Here is a 19236-nt window from a genome sequence, read left to right as displayed (position 1 = left end):
ATCATAATGTTACATAGGTAGTAGCGCTGATTTTTCTGTTTGCATAGAAGAATTTAGAGTCTTCCTTCTGTGCTAGCAGAGGTGGACCCATCCAGATTTTCTATCTGTAGAGTCAGTCAACAAGTGAGCAGGAAGTGCTGGACTTTCTTATTAGAATGACTAATATGTTGTTTAAACTAAGGGTTATGGAGAATCCTTTTTTTCCCCAAAAATATAGATACTAATGAAATTTAAAGTGATACTAAACACACACTGTTTAATTTACATTGTCCCTTCTATTTCTATATGTGGATAATGGCACTGTAATTATTTTAATTAAAATAAAGTACTTTTTTCCTACTTGATATATAGCTGGTACAGGCTCCCTGCTGACAGGCTCCCGCTGGGTACAATCACAGCGGGAGCCAGCTGGGGGGCACGCATGCACATGCCCTAAACCCGAAAGTAGGCAGTGATGTGGAAATATTGAGCTTCATATTTATATCAAGGGGTTTCAAAGGAACCATTGCGAGGACTATCTAAATAAATTACCATGCCCCATTAGACGTATATGGGTGTATGTATGTATGTATGTGTATATATATATATATATATATATATATATATATATATATATATATATACACACACGTTTTTACGGGAGGATGATGTACATAATATATTTTGTGATATCATGATGAGAAATGGGCCCGGCTTACAAGACTTCTTTTTTCCTGTTTCTTAAAAGCTGTTTGATGTCTTTAATAGGCAGGTGATAGCTAAGTTACCCTTTTGTTTGCAGAGAGCCATATCAGACTTTGTGTCACCACCTGGTCAGGGGTCCTTGACATGCTAATGTTGGAACTGGTTATGCTAGGATCAAAAAGGGTTGCTTACTTAACAACCATAAACATGGTAGACAGGAAGGCATCGGAAATTCTAATTCTTATGTGAGAAGCATGATGACCAACTAGGATTGAATTTCAGCCAATCAGGATTCAATGCCACTTCTGAACCAACAAAAGTAGTCCAGGGGTGTGTTTGGTGGGGATGGGTAGAAAAGGAACATGAAAATCAAAGCGCCCATTGATGCGGTCTCTCTCTTAGCTCTGTGTGGTTCCCAGCAAGCATGGTAACGTAAGATCGCTTCTCGGCCTTTTGGCTAAGATGAAGTGTAGTATCTGTTCTTATCAGTTTCCAGAGGAGGCGCTGTGCTACTCTCAAGGGGAGGGCCAGCAAATCCAATGGTGTTATAGTGCCTGGAAGGACGGTTTCAGCAGGGACTACACCGAGCTGCCCGACAGATACTGGGGGCCGGCCTATGGGTGAGTCTGAGCCGGCTGGAAGGGTGCTCCTGGTGAGGATGGGTGCTGCATCTGGGTCTGGCCAGAGGGTTGGGTCCCTGGCCTTCTGGCCTAGATTGTGGTAGCTCTAGCTACGGACAGTTTTCCGGGAGAGAACACCAGCTCCTCTCTAGATGGGGGGGAGGAGCAGTTAGTATTCCCCGAATGTAATTAGGAAGGAGTGATGGGAGCGACGGTGAGGCCCGATGGTAAAGGGCTCTCACCAAGCTCCCTGAACTTTATGCCTTTCTGCTTGGAGTGGGGGCTGCTTTGGTCTGGGTCGTTGGTCAGGGTTGGTCCTGAAAGCCTATGGAGTATGTGCCCCTGGAGTCGCAGTCCAGGGGTGCCATAAGATCACAGTGAGTGAGGGTCAGTGTTGATGTTTGGCACCATGGTCACCGCACCATAGAACATGCTTTTTTAGCACCTGCCTCTTGGGCCGTACCTTTTGGCTGGGACCAGAGGAATTTATTATTCCTGGCCGGAGGGCCTGGTCGTTGTTTCACACAATGGCCACCTTTTCACTCTCCTCTCCACTTTTTTTATTTATTGCCGATGTTTGTTACTTTTTGTATTTTTGTGTTGTACACGGTTTGTTGCACTGTGTGATGAGTAGGGTTGCAGGTCCTCGGGCCTGCCCTGAAAATCTTGGGAAGGGGTGGACATGGCCTTTTGGCTTGGTTCGCCCTCTCTCATGGGGTCTCCCTTCAGGGGAGCCCCACCTAGTACTTGTGTGGGTCTGTTTCGGCAGGCCCTCCAGAGAACGGGGTCCGTCTGGTTTCGGCCAGATGGACCAAGTGTAAGTACCCTTGTCCCCGCGCCCCGGGGGATTCAGGGCAAGGCCCTCTGATTTTAGAGAGCTTGTGTATCCGTTGCATTTTTTTGTGTTTCACTCTTTATGTGTGCACATTTTTTTGGCACCGGGTGAAGTTTTGGGTGTGTTTGCACACCATAGGCTTTCAAAAAAAAAAAAAAACGTAAGATCTGTGTATCCTATTTTCATTATTGTATTATTTTAGTTCGCTTTTCTTTTCTGTAACTTTTCCTGTCCTATGATTTGTCTTAATACATTGATAGCATTTGTATGTCCATTGTAACAACATTTCATTCTTGTATTAATTATCTTTATTCACTGGCAACGCTGTATTTGTATCATCTACGTTATATTCGGTAATATCTGATTATTCTAACGTTTCTTTTCTGTATAAATGAATTAGATTGTTATTCTTTTTGCACGGTTATCATTCGTTTTAATTCTATCCGTAATAGCTGCAACCACATTGGTTGATTCTTATATAGACAAAAAGGTTTTAATCACCTATGTTATGTATCATTAAGCGTATAAGTGAGGTAGGTAGAAATCGCCATTACAGCAGCGACGTACAGCGGCTGCCCATCCACAGTACAATGCGGGCGGGTGGTCGTTAAGTGGTTAAATTGTCATACAAATATATATTTAAAATCAAATATTTATTATTTAGTAGAAATAACATGGTGTGGGCGGATTTCTGCCAGTCACATGCTGTGTCATGCCCCTCTAGCCTATGTCATAGAATAAGAGTGAGGTGAAACCACCATTAATCTACATGTAATATCCCATCCCCATTGTGTTTAGCTGGTTAGTAGGAATGGAGGAGGAGGGAGGGAGTGGGCTGCCATTTACCACTGTATATACACCCACATGTGTGACTCTATAGTCACATGGGCTGCTCAGATGTGATAGGGAGGAAATGCTCAGCTTAGAAACTCACTGAAAACTGAGCATGTGCAGAGTTATCACCACATTTGCAAAATGTCTAGCTGAACTGGGGACATGGACAGAAAGTGGAGATAGAGAACAGCAGGATGAATCAGTTTTTTGTTTTTTTTTGCAGAATACAGAAAACGAATCTCATAGTGACTGAGTATGAACAGCATGTAGTACAACATTTATTGGTAGTTTTTTTTATAATTTGTTTTTAGTGACACTTTAAATAAAACCAAAAACTAATATAATTGAATATCAAACAAAAATATGCATCTTTCCTATTCAGATTCATGCTTCCTACTTGTCCTGCATGATGCTGAAAAATCAGATCATTTAAATTTCATTTACTTGGAATGAAGTGTGAGAAATACTGAACATTGAGGTACAAAATGCCTACAAAAAGTACACAATAAGCACACACAAACAACACAGCACATGCAAGAAGTAACATGCAAGGGATTCTCTTCATTAATGTGGAACCAAAATAGATCCATTTAATTTGCTTAAGGGACAGGCACAGCAAAATACCACACACATACCCATATGTTATAATGTACACATCAATTTCCTGACTACAGGCATGAAAATATATGGGTAGGATTTATAGGGGGTGTCTCAATAGGTCTTATAGTTGTACACTGGGATATGATATTTTTCAGAGCATTACAGAAAAAAAACATATATATAACACATGCTCTCTAGAAATTGATTATGGTACCAAACCAACAAAGGAGACATCCTACTTAGAGTGGACCTATACTCCAACATTTAGCAGTGCATTTAAGTCATATTACAGACTATAGTCATTTCTGGAAAGATATCTTATATCGTTACAAAATTAGTCAGGTTGGGGAAAAAAAGACAAGTCCATGATGTTAAACGATAAAAAACAAAAACCCTCTCTCTCTCTCTATATATATATATATATATATATATATACATATACAGTGGGGACGGAAAGTATTCAGACCCCCTTAAATTTTTCACTCTGTTATATTGTAGCCATTTGCTAAAATCAATTAAGTTCATTTTTTTTTTCCTTATTATGTACACACAGCACCCCATATTGACAGAAAAACACAGAATTGTTTACATTTTTGCAGATTTATTAAAAAAGAAAAACTGAAGTATCACATGGTCCTAAGTATTCAGACCCTTTGCTCAGTATTTAGTAGAAGCACCCTTTTGATCTAATACAGCCATGAGTCTTTTTGGGAAAGAAGCAACAAGTTTTTCACACCTGGATTTGGGGATCCTCTGCCATTCCTCCTTGTAGATCCTTTCCAGTTCTATCAGGTTGGATGGTAAACATTGGTGGACAGCCATTTTTAGGTAACTCCAGAGATGCCCAATTAGGTTTAAGTCAGGGCTCTGGCTGGGCCATTCAAGAACAGTCACGGAGTTGTTGTGAAGCCACTCCTTCGTTATTTTAGCTGTGTGCTTATGGTCGTTGTCTTGTTGGAAGGTAAACCTTCGGCCCAGTCTGAGGTCCTGAGCACTCTAGAGAAGGTTTTCGTCCAGGATATCCCTGTACTTGGCCGCATTCATCTTTCCCTCGATTGCAACCAGTCGTCCTGTCCCTGCAGCTAAAAACACCCCCACAGCATGATGCTGCCACCACCATGCTTCACTGTTGGGACTGTATTGGACAGGTGATAAGCAGTGCCTGGTTTTCTCCACACATACCACTTAGAATTAAGGCCAAAAAGTTCTATCTTGGTCTCATCAGACCATCTTGGAGTCCTTCAGGTGTTTTTTTTTTTAGCAAACTCCATGAGGTCTTTCATGTGTCTTGCACTGAGGAGCCACTCTGCCATAAAGCCCCGACTGGTGGAGGGCTGCAGTGATGGTTGACTTTCTACAACTTTCTCCCATCTCCCGACTGCATCTCTGGAGCTCACAGTGATCTTTGGGTTCTTCTTTACCTCTCACCAAGGCTCTTCTCCCCCGATAGCTCAGTTTGGCCAGACGGCCAGCTCTAGGAAGGGTTCTGGTCATCCCAAACGTCTTCCATTTAAGGATTATTTAGGAACCTTAAGTGCAGTAGAATTTTTTTTGTAACCTTGGCCAGATCTGTGCCTTGCCACAATTTTGTCTCTGAGCTCTTCAGGCAGTTCCTTTGACCTCATGATTCTCATTTGCTCTGAAAGGCACTGTGAGCTGTAAGGTCTTATATAGACAGGTGCTTTCCTAATCAAGTCCAATCAGTATAATCAAACACAGCTGGACTCAAATGAAGGTGTAGAACCATCTCAAGGATGATCAGAAGAAATGGACAGCACCTGAGTTAAATATATGAGTGTCACAGCAAAGGGTCTGAATACTTAGGACCATGTGATGTTTCAGTTTTTCTTTTTTAATAAATCTGCAAAAAATGTCAACAATCCTGTGTTTTTCTGACAATATGGGGTGCTTTGTGTACATTAATGAGGAAAAAAATGAACTTAAATGATTTTAGCAAATGGCTGCAATATAAAAAAAGAGTGAAAAATTTAAGGGGGTCTGAATACTTTCTGTCCCCACTGTGTGTGTGTGTGTATATATATATATATATATATATATATATATATATATATACATACATACACACACACACAGTCCTATACTCATAGTTGATCCAGAGGAAGGCAGCAAAAAAAAAAAACAACCCAAGCATAATCAAATTTTCTCCAGAGGGGGGACACAATATTCCTTCCTGATCCCCCAGGAGGCAATCGGATATTCCCTGGATCATCTACCCCTGGTGTTATTACCTATAAATGTTAATATCCAGTTATATTTCTCTGGGATTCTGTTGAAGGAATGTCTCTACTTGAGATTCTGGGTCTGAACACCTGCTATGGCCACTGCGGGACCCCTACTCTCCAAGCTGGATTTAATTTACCGAGATGGGTAGCCCAATCTGGGTACAAATTCCAAGGTGGGCAGAAATAGAGCCAGGAACTGTGGCAGGAAGGTCTCACCACTAGAATGCCCAAAAGACATAAGATGCCAGCAGATGACTTAAAGTGCTATTAATCCCAAAAGCGAACATTTATTACATTGCAGTTTACCAATTTTTAGATGTGGTGGCTGCATTAATTTTGTTTATGCTTTCTTTCTTCTATTTTCTTCTGGTGATCCAGCCAGTAAGACTGTTCTTTTTCAAAAGAACAAGCCCTCTTGCAGTTACAGGGATGAGACAAACCATTTAACACCGGCAGGGGTGCTTACAATGATTAGGTTTTTTTTATGTTAAAATATTTATCCCAAAGGGAAAACTGTAGCTGCTTATAAAGTATTAGCTGTAGTTTGGCTTCAACTTGTTAGTGCATTTAAATCTGCTACTGCATCTAACTCTCCCCTACCCCAGACTGTTAATGATGCTGACCAAATCTGTCCCCCGTCCTCCTTCATCCAGAGTGAACGCATTTTAATACATGGCCAGATCACCGCAGGAAAACAGAAGAGGAAAAAAGCCTGAAAAAAAGAAAACTAATGCAGCCACCAATATAAGGGTTGGTTACCTGCAATATATTACATTTTTGGGTTTAATACCACTTTAAAAGCCAGTCTACAATAACATAATCTTCAGTACTGGGTGGACTGATGCTTTAACTTACTTAAAGGGGTTGTAAACCCTTAGGGTTTTTCACCTTAATGCCTTCTGTGCATTAAGGTGAAAAACCTCCTGTGATGCAGCTGCCCCACACACCCCCCCTCCTTTTTACTTACCTGAACCCGGTCTTTCCAGCGACGGGAACAAGCACACCAGCTCCAGCCAGTGTCTCGGGTCCTGATTGGATAGATTGATAGCAGCGCAGCCATTGGCTCCCACTGCTGTCAATCAAATCCAATGATGCGGGGGCGGGGCCGAGTTCTGCTGTCTGTGTCAATAAACTCAGCAGCATGACACAGGAGCGTGTCCGCAACGAGTGCCCCGAGGGAGAGTGGCTCTCCAATGGGGCAGTCGAGAAGAGGAGGAGCCAGGAGCGCCTCTGAGGGAACCCAGAAGAGGAGGATCGGGGCCACTCTGTGCAAAACCAACTGCACAGAGGAGGTAAATATGACATGTTTGGGTTTTTTTTTGTTTTTTTAAACGAGCCTTTAGATATCCTTTAATGGTAACTCTACCTTGAATTAAAAATGCAGCATAGGCTTTTCCTTGTCCTCCTCATCAAAAAACTTAAAGCGGTGTTCCGCCCAAAAAAAAGAAAATTAAAAGCCAGCAGCTACTGGCTTTTAACAGTAGGACACTTACCTGTCCTGGAGTCCCGCGATGTCGGCACCGCAGCTGATGTTTCCATCAACCCTCAAGTGCTTCCGCCGCCATTGAGGGTAAGGGAACCCGGCAGTGTAGCCTTACGGCTTCACGCCGGGAACCCTACTGCGCATGTGCGAGGCCCCGCTCCTCTCTCCTACTGGCCCGGCGACAGGGAGAGGAGGGAGCCCCGGGGTCATGTCACAGGCCGCGGTCTGGACTCCCGGAAGTGGGAACAGAATACCCTTCAAAGACAGGTATCCTGTCCCCTCTCCCCCACGAAAGGTGCCAACTGTGGCACCGGAGGGGGAGAGGAGACAAAATGAGTGGAAGCTACACTTTTGGGTGGAACTCCTCTTAAACAGCATTACATGTCTCAGATAAAGACATTCCCCCATTGAACTGCCTGTTACTGTAGATTCAAGGTAAATTTGGAGTATAGGACAACTTTAGAGGGTCAAAAAATAGGGCTCCCACTGCAGATGCTTATAAGTGTACTAGATATTGGTCATCTCACCATACTTTACAAGGTTTCCCAGTTTTTGGTGGGACTGTACCAATTTTGATTCCAAAAAGGTATGTCTTTGCTTGGTCAAATTCAACCTAGACAAACACAGCTCATTATTTTGCTTTTTTTTTGGTATCAATACAAAGAGTGTTATATTACTGTACAAGATGTATCTTGGTAGATTATATATGGATACTGTAGATCTGTACTGTGGATGTGCCTGTGCCGGTCCCTCTGTATTTTGAGAGAGTGGAGCCACCTTGATTTTGAACCAGATCTGAAAGCTTGCACACATCAATTTCACACCACCTTCCTCTCTCACAATCACCACTGTCTGCCTAATTTTCATTAACACAGGAAATACAGAATCATCTTAGTGTGTCCTTGTTTAGAATTTCACCTTGTTTGGAACCAGAGAAGTCTGCAATACATTTTGCTATTAGAACATGCCAAGGGAGGTGTACCACGCAGAAGCCATCCTCTACAATGCTAGCTACCTTGCTACAAAAAACTGGGTGATGATTCTCCTTGTTGCATTCTTATATATAGTTACATAGTTACATAGTAGGTGAGTTTGAAAAAAGACACAAGTCCATCAAGTCCAACCTATGTGTGTGATTATGTGTCAGTATTACATTACATATCCCTGTATGTTGCGGTCATTCAGGTGATTATCTAATAGTTTCTTGAAGCTATCAATGCTCCCCGCTGAGACCACCGCCTGTGGAAGGGAATTCCACATCCTTGCCACATTCTTTTATTTATTTATCAAAATAAAGCCTGGATTTAGGAATAGTCACATAGGCCCTCTTGAATCTTGTGAATTTCAAAGTGATATATTAAATCTTAAATGTTCTAAGCACTTTCAGCAACTTCTTTATTTACTTGCTGAATAGGCAGATTCTTTATCTTTTAATCTTTGCCTATGTTCTTGTTTAAGCTGATGCCATGACTGCTGCACCAGCTTTTCTGTTTCAAGGTGGCTCCTTTCTCTTGCAGCTTCCTATAGAGCCACCCTTTCATCCAGTTACTAGAGTTGTGTCTGACTACACTGTGTGGCTCAACAGAAACACACAGCCCCATAGCCTAGAATGACAAGGCACTCCCCTGCCCCTCCTTCCTCCCTTCTCTTAGTTCAGAGACTAAATCAAGACTGCACTGTCCACTGTTAATGTATAAGATCACCTTTGGAACACTTTACATGTTCCATCCATTTTTAGGGTGAAGCACATAACATGTTCCAGCTCCTGCTTCTTCTCCACCCGCCGATCCCTCCTCCTTGTAAGAGTAAACTGGGATCTTCTCACCGCCAGTGTTCATTTTGGCAGCAAATTTCGATTTAGTTTTAGTCTTAGGACTAAAATGGCATTTTAGTTTTAGTCCCATGTTAGTCTTCTGCAATCGTTTTAGTCGTATTTAGTCGACTAAATCTCCAGTACATTTCAGTCAACTAAATCTCCAGTACATTTCAGTCGACTAAAATGTCCTACCTTTTAGTTGACTAAAATCTCCAGTACATTTTAGTCGTCTAAAGTCTAATGGGTATAATTAAATTGTAATGCATTAGTTAACATTTCTCTACAATTTACAAACTCATATACTGCTGGAGTGAAAAATCTCATGTTATTATTTAAGTTATTGAGGTATGAACATGCACTACAGACCAGTGTTAATTTTGAAGTCAAATTTCAATTTAGTTTTAGTCTTAGTCTTTTGACTAAAATCCCATTTTAGTTTTAGTCGTACAGTTGAACCTTGGTTTAAGAGTAACGCGTTTAAGGAGTGTTTTGAAAGACAAGCAACTTTTTAAAAATAAATTCTTACTCGGTTTGCGAGTTTTGTCTCGCAAAACTAGCAGAATTCAAGCTAATGGTGTGTGCAGTACCGCATTTGGAATGAATGCGGAATGAATTATCTTCGTTTCCATTGACTTCTATGGGGAAACTTGCTTTGATATGCAAGTGCTTTGGATTACAAGCATTCTCCTGGAACAAATTATGCTCGTAATCCAAGGTTCCACTGTATTTTAGTCATCTCAATTGTTTTAGTCGTATTTTAGTTGACTAAAATAGTATTTATTTAGTCGACTAAAATGTTTTAGTCGACAAAATTAACACTGTTCCCCGCACCTGCTGTCACTATTTAAAAACCTTGCAGCTGTGCGGGGCTCCGCCCACATGGTCACAACGTTCATTCACAGAGTTCTGTGAATGATTGAACTACAACTACCATCGGCCACCGTGGCCGACGGTCATGGTTCTCAATGAACTGTGAGGGCGCTGGTGAGCACTCTCATAGTTCATTGACTCTTTCTGCCATTCAGAGACTGACTGCCCATACGGGTTATGGGTAGACAGTTGACTGAGTGTCTGCAGGATCCTGGCATTGCACCTCCAATCTGCTGATAGTGGGTGCAATGCTTTATAGGCTGCACATTTTTTTACCTGCAAAATGATGTGCATTTATTTATTTATTTTTACTAAAGGTGAACTTGTCCTTTAGCGAATTCCTGTGAAGACTGGAAGTTCAGTGAAGCAGCCCTGACAAAGCAGGAGCCAGCAGCATGGAAAGTTGTAAATTGCTAGTGCTGGGGTGTGAATTTATACAGTCAGGTCTAAAAATATTGGGACATCGTCACAATTCTAATCTTTTTGACTCTATACACCACCACAATGGATTTGAAATGAAACGAACAAGATATGCTTTAACTGCAGACTTTCAGTTATAATTTGAGAGTATTTACATCCAAATCAGGTGAACGGTGTAGGAATTACAACAGTTTGTATATGTGCCTCCCACTTTTTAAGGGACCAAAAGTAATAGGACAATTGGCTGCTCAGCTGTTCCATGGCCAGGTGTGTGTTATTCCCTCATTATCCCATTTACAAGGAGCAGATAAAAGGTTCATTTCAAGTGTGCTATTTGCATTTGGAATCTGTTGTTGTCAACTCTCAATATGAGATCCAAAGAGCTGTCACTATCAGTGAAGCAAGCCATCATTAGGCTGAAAAAACGAAAAACTAACCCATCAGAGAGATAGCAAAAACATCAGGTGTGGCCAAATCAACCGTTTGGAACATCCTAAAAAAGAAAGAATGCACCGGTGAGCTCAGCAACACCAAAAGACCCGGAAGACCACGGAAAACAAATGTGGTGGATGACCGAAGAATTCTTTCCCTGGTGAAGAAAACACCCTTCACAACAGTTGGCCAGATCAAGAACACTCTCCAGAAGGTAGGTGTATGTGTGTCAAAGTCAACAATCAAGAGAAGACTTCACCAGAGTGAATACAGAAGGTTCACCACAAGATGTAAACCATTGGTGAGCCTCAAAAACAGGAAGGCCAGATTAGAGTTTGCCAAACAACATCTAAAAAAGCCTTCACAGTTCTGGAATAACATTCTATGGACAGATGAGACCAAGATCAACTTGTACCAGAGTGATGGGAAGGGAAGAGAAGAGTATGGAGAAGGAAAGGAACTACTCATGATCCAAAGCATACCAATTCATCAGTGAAGCGTGGTGGTGGTAGTGTCATGGTGTGGGCATGTATAGCTGCCAATGGAACTGGTTCTCTTGTATTTATTGATGTTGTGACTGCTGACAAAAGCAGCAGGATGAATTCTGAAGTGTTTCGGGCAATATTATCTGCTCATATTCAGCAAAATGCTTCAGAACTCACTGCTTCACAGTGCAGATGGACAATGATCTGAAGCATACTGTGAAAGCAACCAAAGAGTTTTTTAAGGGAAAGAAGTGGAATGTTATGCAATGGCCAAGTCAATCACCTGACCTGAATCGGATTGAGCATACATTTCACTTGCTGAAGACAAAACTGAAGAGAAAATGCCCTAAGAACAAGCAGGAACTGAAGACAGTTGCAGTAGAGGCCTGGCAGAGCATCACCAGGGATGAAACCCAGCGTCTGGTGATGTCTATGCGTTTCAGACTTCAGGCTGTAATTGACTGCAAAGGATTTGCAACCAAGTATTAAAAAGTGAAAGTTTGATGGATGATTGTTAATCTGTCCCATTACTTTTGGTCCCTTAAAAAGTGGGAGGCACATATACAAACTGTTGGAATTCCTACACCGTTCACCTGATTTGGATGTAAATACCCTCAAATTAAAGCTGAAAGTCTGCAGTTAAAGCACATCTTGTTCCTTTCATTTCAAATCCATTGTGGTGGTGTATAGAGCCAAAAAGATTACAATTGTGTCGTTGTCCCAATATTTATGGACCTGACTGTACAAATAGTTTAGTGGAGAATGTTTATTTTATTGTGCTCAAGGTGTTTAACATACACAGTTTTTTTGAATGCTTCAGATTTTTTTACAGTCAAGTTTTTGAGTAGAGTGTAAATATATTGCATATACACTTTACTCAGAAATACATATAAAAAAAAGAAAAAATTTACAATAATATATTGAAAAGATCATTTACATTTATCTTTTAAATGATCATGATCAGCCACAGAAGCTCAATAGTGGTCGGGGTTGGGGATATAGCATGCCAACGTGGGCCCCTAGCCCCCCATTCAGGCATATGGATAACTGTGGAACTAGCAGTGCCACAGCTTAGAACCACTGAAATTCTCCATCATTCAATAAACCTCTTGGAAGAAAGGGGTTAATCTGAGATAGGAAACTCAGAGAACATTAGCAAATGAATCCCGCCTGCTGGGATTATGAGATTCTCTTCTGACCTTTTGTTATGATTGCCTGTCTGCTGCTTTCTTATAATGTACATGCATAGCCTCCAATACATATTTATAGACGGTTTTCTTTTTATGCTAGGCCTTCATTATCCTGGTGTATTATAAGTGGGGGCAATTTCCATATCCCAGCAAGGACCACAGTAAATTAGACTAATAATGATCCTTATGTTTTACTGTTTATTTTATGAGGCCTGTGTGTGCTTTCGAAGCACCATAAGGATTAATAACCAAGGTCTCCAGCTCTATTGATGCATATCATGCAGGCAAACCTAAGCAGGGCTTACATGTCACTAACGGTCCGATTTCCAGAGGCACAACTAACATTTGCTCTGATTTGAGAAGCAAAATGGCCCAAAAAGACACTGACTTCATATTATGTGTATCAGCACAGTCACGGCTACAGGACCCGCTGAATGGTCTTAGCTGGTTAGAGCTACTGTGGGCCCTTAATGACTCTCTGAACCCATTTAACTTGGGTAAAAGAACCGATGTGACCATTCTAAACCCACTTACTGTACTTGTGAAGAGTGGCACAAGGCAACTGCAAAAAAAACAGGCTGTTTCCCTTAAACCCCAATTCCAGGCAACACGCCGCAATGAGGAAATTAAAAATAATTCCTCAAGTGTGGAAGAGTTAGAACCTCCGCCCAACTGATATCACTGTCTGTATGCCCATTTAGGATATTTTTCATTACTTTGATGTTTGTCAGGCAGGAAATAAGAGGAAATGGGGAGATTTCCTGTCCAGATGACAGGGGTCAGAATAGGAAATGAAGGGACATGGTCTCAACAGGAAGTAGGGGAGAAATTGAAACGTAACAAAGGCTGTTACCCTTATCCACCAAAAACATAAAACATTTTTGTCTCGTGTTTGGCTTTAATCTAATCGGTCCCTTCCAATTTATCAGTTTAGTTCCACTGAGAGGGATAGTCAGCAATCCAGTTACAATTACAGACACTTATCTGTCCAACTGAATCTTTTCACAGACAACCCTGTAGACCAATTTTATAAGATTAAATCTGTCAAATTTCCTCTGTCATTCAGATCTGGTGATTAATCAGGTTAGCATTATATTGTTTGCAGTATTTAAACAAAAAAATGATTAAGGGCCAGTTTATACCACATGCAGTCCAGTGCGTTTTTTTTTCTGCATCAAAAATGCATGGAAAGTAGGTTATATGGTTTTCAATGGCATAGTTCACGCCAGTGCTTGCAGTTCCAGAAAAAAAAGTGCTGCATTTTTTCTGCACTGGACTGTACTGGAATGCTGTAAAATGATCAAAAATCCACTGGAACGCACCAAAAACGTACTGCAACACACTTGTCCTTATTTAAGGTTAAGAAAAAATAGGGGGGAAAAAAAGCACTGAACTGCATTAAAAACGCACCAAAAACGCATCAAAAATGCACCAAAAACGCATCAAAAACACGCATGCAGAAAAGCACCTGGAACACATCCGGACTGCGTTTCTATAGTGTGAACTGGCCCTAAGCCAGATGGACAAGGGACTTTTACAAGAATTTGGCTGCACTTAAAGCAAAAGAGGTGGTTTCATTAATTGTTTTACAAATTTCCAATCACTAAAATCATCAAAAAAGCATTGCACTGCAGACCTTTCTGGCCAAGGCAAACTCTACAATAATCTCCTGACCTCATACAGAAATCTGTATATATGGTAAGTGTTGCTGAACTGCAGAGTGGATTTACCTTTTCGCTACACTTTCGGATGGTGGAGGTCAGCTCATTTACTACCATATCCACACACTTCAGACTCGGCTCCTTCAACTTCTGCACCTGCTTTTTCACAATGGCTTCAAAAGCGAGGTCAGGCGTGAAGAGTCCAGTCCTGTGCAAGTCAAACATGGACCCCGAAGGGAACAGGACAAACATGAAGACAAAAGGTAGGGGGGAGTGCAGAATGGTGGTGGAAAAGGAGAAGGAAAATTTTAAAAGGGAAAGAAATAGAATTGAAATAAGAGACAGCCATAAGCAGAGAACAGAAAGATAGGTGGGATAGACAGAAGAAGAGCCAGATGGGAAGAAAAGTCCAGGACAGAAGAGGAAAACGAGTCAGGTTACAGAACGACACAAGAGGGAAGAGGTCAAGAGAAACAGAGAAAAAAAATGAAAGGTTGGACTCTGCTTGGGCATGGTTTTGGGAAATGCAGGTGGGAACATCAATATGAAAAAGAGTATTGTAGGAAAGAGAGCATATAAACTCTCTGCTGAACTAACCCTTCTCCAGGAGTCATAGGGCCAAACACTGGGGGGATAAGGCAGATCTGTCACTGGTTAAGGACAACAAGACTGATGCAGAGCAGATGCTAAGCAACTACTTCCTTTCAAAATGGTTACCTTAAAACTGAACTAACATTCATTTTTTATTAAGACTCTCGTGATTTTCTTTTTTTCGGCGTTAAACGTTCTCTGGCAGCTAATCACGAATTAGTAATATAAAAGGTCATTATAATTTATACATTTTGGCCAGGTTATTTCTTAGGTAAGTAATGTACATCATTGGAGAAGGAAAGAGAAAAAGAAGAGAAAGCAATGATGTGGGGGAGGAAGAGGCCATTTTTTTGGAGACACCTGAGGAGAAGATAGTGGCAACATAATGCATGCCTATGTTTAGCTTCTACCTAGTGTTGAACCTCCATAAGGACATTAAGTAAGTCTGCTGTCCACAATATCATCTCACCTACCTATTGCAATGTAGTTATTTTCAAAATAGTTTAGGTGTACTATAATGTAAATCACTGACTACAGAAAGTACTTCTCAATGCTCACATATTCTCACACACTCACGCAATCTTGGTGGCTTTGTGATTCTGTTTTGTCCTATTGAGTCCATGCACTACTCAAATAAGACTTTACTGTAAACAGCATGCTCAGATGGAAGTGGCTCAGCCAATTAGAGGGCTTAAAGACCCACTAGGTTCCCAGCTTTCTGATTGGCTGTGTTCCCAGTTCATGCCGAGTCTAGGATGTCACATATGTTGTAGCTAGTGCACAATCCAGGTCTTTATCCAGAAGGGTTACCTTCTTGGTGCATTGTCTAACGGTACTGATAAGCTCGGAAATGACCATATCCACACATTTCAAGCACGGCTCTTTGATCTTCTTCACTTGCTTCTTGACGATGGTTTCAAAGGCCATATCAGGTGTGAAGAGCCCAGTTCTAAACACCCGACAGAGGGAAGCAGGTGATAAGGAGAATATAAAGCATTACTCTCCAGTGATGGCAATGTCATAAGCTAGAAGGGTTAAAGGTTTGGCTAAAAGGCAATGCCACTGGTAGTCACAAGGCAGTTTGACTACATTAAGGGTTCTGATCCAGTGAACACCCTTTTCAACTAGTATATAAGTAGCTAATAATCTGAACTTCAAAGATAATCTATTGGCTAAATAAACAGATTGTCAACTGAGGAAGACTAAATTTAGGACCTGTGTCAATGGGAAAATGTAGTGTGCTTGCATCTGACATAAGTTTAAAACCTTTTTGAGAACATTCACAGTTCACTAACAGGTACATTTTACCTGCAGATGATCTGACCTGCAATTGAACTCCTTCTAAACTCCATAACCCTGCTTTTGTATTCCCAGATATCACAGCTTTAAAAACTCAACAATGGTAACCTCCCTATTTCTACTCAGACTAGTTCCCATTCAAAAATCAAACAATTAAAAGTGAAACCTTTAAAAAGGGTATCCTATTTCCACAGCCACCACTCCACAGGTGAATCTTGGTGTTGTACACCATTCACACGTATTGGCCATTGAACTAATGTCTTGCAGCTGCTTATCAAGAGATATAAGAGAGGATAGACTCCTTGTGTTACTATCTCATTTAACCAGAAATCAACTTTTCAATTAAAAGCAATTTCCTCAAAACAGATATTTCTGTTAAAGTATTACACAGGTGTGCTGAATTAAAACTCAATTGTAGCTTTTTTTTTTAACTGAGCAAGTAGCATTAGCATTGTGACTGCAGGGAGTGAGTCAGACCCCTGGTGATAAGTCACTGATCTCACACAGGTCTCAGCGGACCTGATCTTTAGAATGTGGCTGGGGAAGGCGAGATTGGGATAGGTCTTGATCCCTATTAAAGGATAAAAAATGGATATTGAATACCTTACTTTTTACACAGCTTGACATTAGATAACAAATAAAAAAGAAAACTACAGTTAGGAGCTCTTTCACACTGACAGCGAGGCCACGTTAGCAGTAAAGTGCCGCTAGTTTTAGCGGCGATTTATCGCCGTTTTAGCGGCGTTTTTCGGCCGCTAGTGGGGTGCTTTTAACCCCCACTGGCGGCCGAATATAGGGTTAAAAGGGCCGGCAAAGCGCCGCCGCCGAGGCACTGCCCATTGATTTCAATAGGCGGGGCGCTTTAGGAGCAGTGCATACACTGTTCCTAAAGCTCCCCAAAGATGCTGCTTGCAAGACTTTTTTTGATGTCCTACCAGCACATCGCCCCAGTGTGAAAGCACTCAGGCTTTCACATTGGGACTGTAGATGAGGCATTTTTCAGGCGCTTTACAGGCGCTATTTTTAAAGTGCCTGAAAAAAGCCTCCAGTGTGAAAGAGGTCTAACAACTGGATTCTTATTTCCCTGGCTGACTGGAGTGGCGACACTTCACCACTGTTTCCATCTCTGTTCTACCACTTTTTCCATCTCATTCTGGCATGGAAAAATGAGCAGCGCTAGAAACTTGGGTGCACAGTTCTTTCCACTGAAGTCAACAGAAATAAGAATCTAGTGGGTAATTGGAACAGCTTTGTTGACCTAATTCGCTTAACTGCTCATGACTGACTTCAAAAACCACATTAACTTTGTTACAAGGATCTACAAATGTACCTTTAGTATGATTTTTAAATGCAAAGCAAGGCACCTATTGTAAAATGTGTGGGGCCTGCTTTGGATGGATGTCAAACAGCTGCCTTATTCTCCCAGTGGCGGCGCCTATGATTCTTAGAAGGGTGAGGCTTCACAAGCAAAAGTATCTTAAAAAAGCATCTAGTTGTTTACTGATTATAGTGTGGGGGCCTACAGGGAGAAATACTATACAGAAGCAAAATACTACAGCTCTAATGCATAGACCACTTTAAGCAATTGCACATGCTATACGTGCCTGATGCCATGGATGTTCTTAATAGCATAGCTGATCTCTCTACGCAATTCCTTTTCATCAAATTCCATCTGTAAGTACAAAAAGCTTGATGTTGACAACTGTAAAATATGCAATAACACCTGAAAAAATTATTTAATAAAAAAAAAGGACTTTAAACTTACCTGCAAATTCCTTATCTTGGAGTACAGTACAGGACACAAATACCTTCAAGTGACTGGATAGTGGCAAAAAACTTGTTGGGGCTGCCACCAGAGCACACCATATAACCTTGCCCTGAACATCCACCTGGTAGAACTTGTGAAAATTTGTGAACAGAGGATCAGGTGGGAGCCTTGCAAATCTGGGAAGCAGAAGCTTGATGTTGAAAAGCTCACAAGACACTAACAGTCCTGGTGGAATGGCCCATGAATGATATAAGAAGGAGGAACTCTATTCCTAAGGATGTATGCCCAGGAAATTAGTTGCTTGATCCACCTAGCAACAGTGGAATGGGAAGCAAGATGCCCTCTACAAGGGCCCACAGGTAGGAAAAAGTGAGATTCAGTCTTGAGAATAGAGGCTGTGGCTTTCAGGTAGACCCTGACCACCTGTACCACATCCAAGCAATGTAAGGCAATTTCCTTGTCATGTTTTAGGCTGTGATAAAGGGAAGGAAGAACAATGTTCTCATTGAGGTGGACCTGTGCAAAATAAGAAACGGCTCTTTCATGAAAGATAAGCCCATTCAGAAACACGCCTAACAGATGTAATGGCTAGGCTGGCTACCAGGAAGATCCGTTGGAATATCACTAATTTGTTTAAAGGGACTCAGCTTCCTGTCCTCGCACCAGGCAAAATTAGCTTTTAGCTTTCCATGTGTGATAGTAAATCTTAGAGGAGTTCAATTTTTCTCTGAGTAAAATGTGAATAACAGAGTCAGAAATACCCCTATCATTTAGGACTTGTTTTACATAGTTACATAGTAGGTGAGGTCGAAAAAAGACACAAGTCCAACCTATGTGTGTGATTATATGTCAGTATTACATTGTATATCCCTGTATGCTGTGGTCGTTCAGGTGCTTACCTAATAGTTTCTTGAAACAATCGTTCCCCCCGCTGAGACCACCGCCTGTGGAAGGGAATTCCACATCCTTGCCACTCTTACAGTAAAGAACCCTTTACGTAGTTTAAGGTTAAACCTCTTTTCTTCTAATTTTAATGAGTGGCCATGAGTGTTGTTAAACTCCCTTCCGTGAAAAAGTTTTATCACTATTGTGGGGTCACCAGTATGGTATTTGTATATTGAAATGATATCCCCTCTCAAGCGTCTCTTCTCCAGAGAGAAAAAGTTCAGTGCTCGCAACCTTTCCTCATAACTAATATCCTCCAGACCCTTTATTAGCTTTGTTGCCCTTCTTTGTACTCGCTTTATTTCCAGTACATCCTTCCTGAGGGCTGGTGCCCACAACTGGACAGCATACTCTAGGTGTGGCCGGACCAGAGTCTTGTAGAGCGGGAGAATTATCGTTTTATCTCTGGAATTAATCCCCTTTTTAATGCATGCCAATATTCTGTTTGCTTTGTTAGCAG

The 19236-nt window shown here is 41.3% G+C and overlaps 1 protein-coding gene and 1 pseudogene across 17 annotated transcripts in view; one reads left to right on the top strand and one right to left on the bottom strand.

Annotated features, from left to right (window-relative positions):
• The window catches only part of DNM1 (dynamin 1), a 278440-nt gene that overhangs the window by 115044 nt on the left and 144160 nt on the right, over positions 1-19236 (bottom strand). For 15 of the 17 annotated variants that reach the window (XR_012236097.1, XR_012236096.1, XR_012236099.1 and 12 more), the window contains exons 9-10: positions 17668-17735; positions 15575-15713 (exon numbers count right to left, since the gene is read on the bottom strand). Coding sequence is in view for 14 of the 17 variants with exons in the window: in XM_073600423.1 (XP_073456524.1) it covers positions 15575-15713; positions 17668-17735 (207 nt within the window). In the remaining 3 variants the exon portion in view is untranslated. Of the gene's footprint in view, positions 1-14242; positions 14382-15574; positions 15714-17667; positions 17736-19236 lie in introns of all 17 variants that reach the window. The other 2 variants (XM_073600424.1, XM_073600426.1) reach the window with 1 other exon arrangement.
• LOC141109066 (U2 spliceosomal RNA) lies at positions 1122-1225 on the top strand (annotated as a pseudogene).

Source organism: Aquarana catesbeiana, linkage group LG09, assembly GCF_042186555.1.
Source record: "Aquarana catesbeiana isolate 2022-GZ linkage group LG09, ASM4218655v1, whole genome shotgun sequence".
In the NCBI taxonomy this organism is placed as follows: Eukaryota; Metazoa; Chordata; class Amphibia; order Anura; family Ranidae; genus Aquarana; species Aquarana catesbeiana.
Note: the sequence above shows the minus strand (reverse complement) of the source record. Positions and strands in the feature narration are given on the sequence as shown.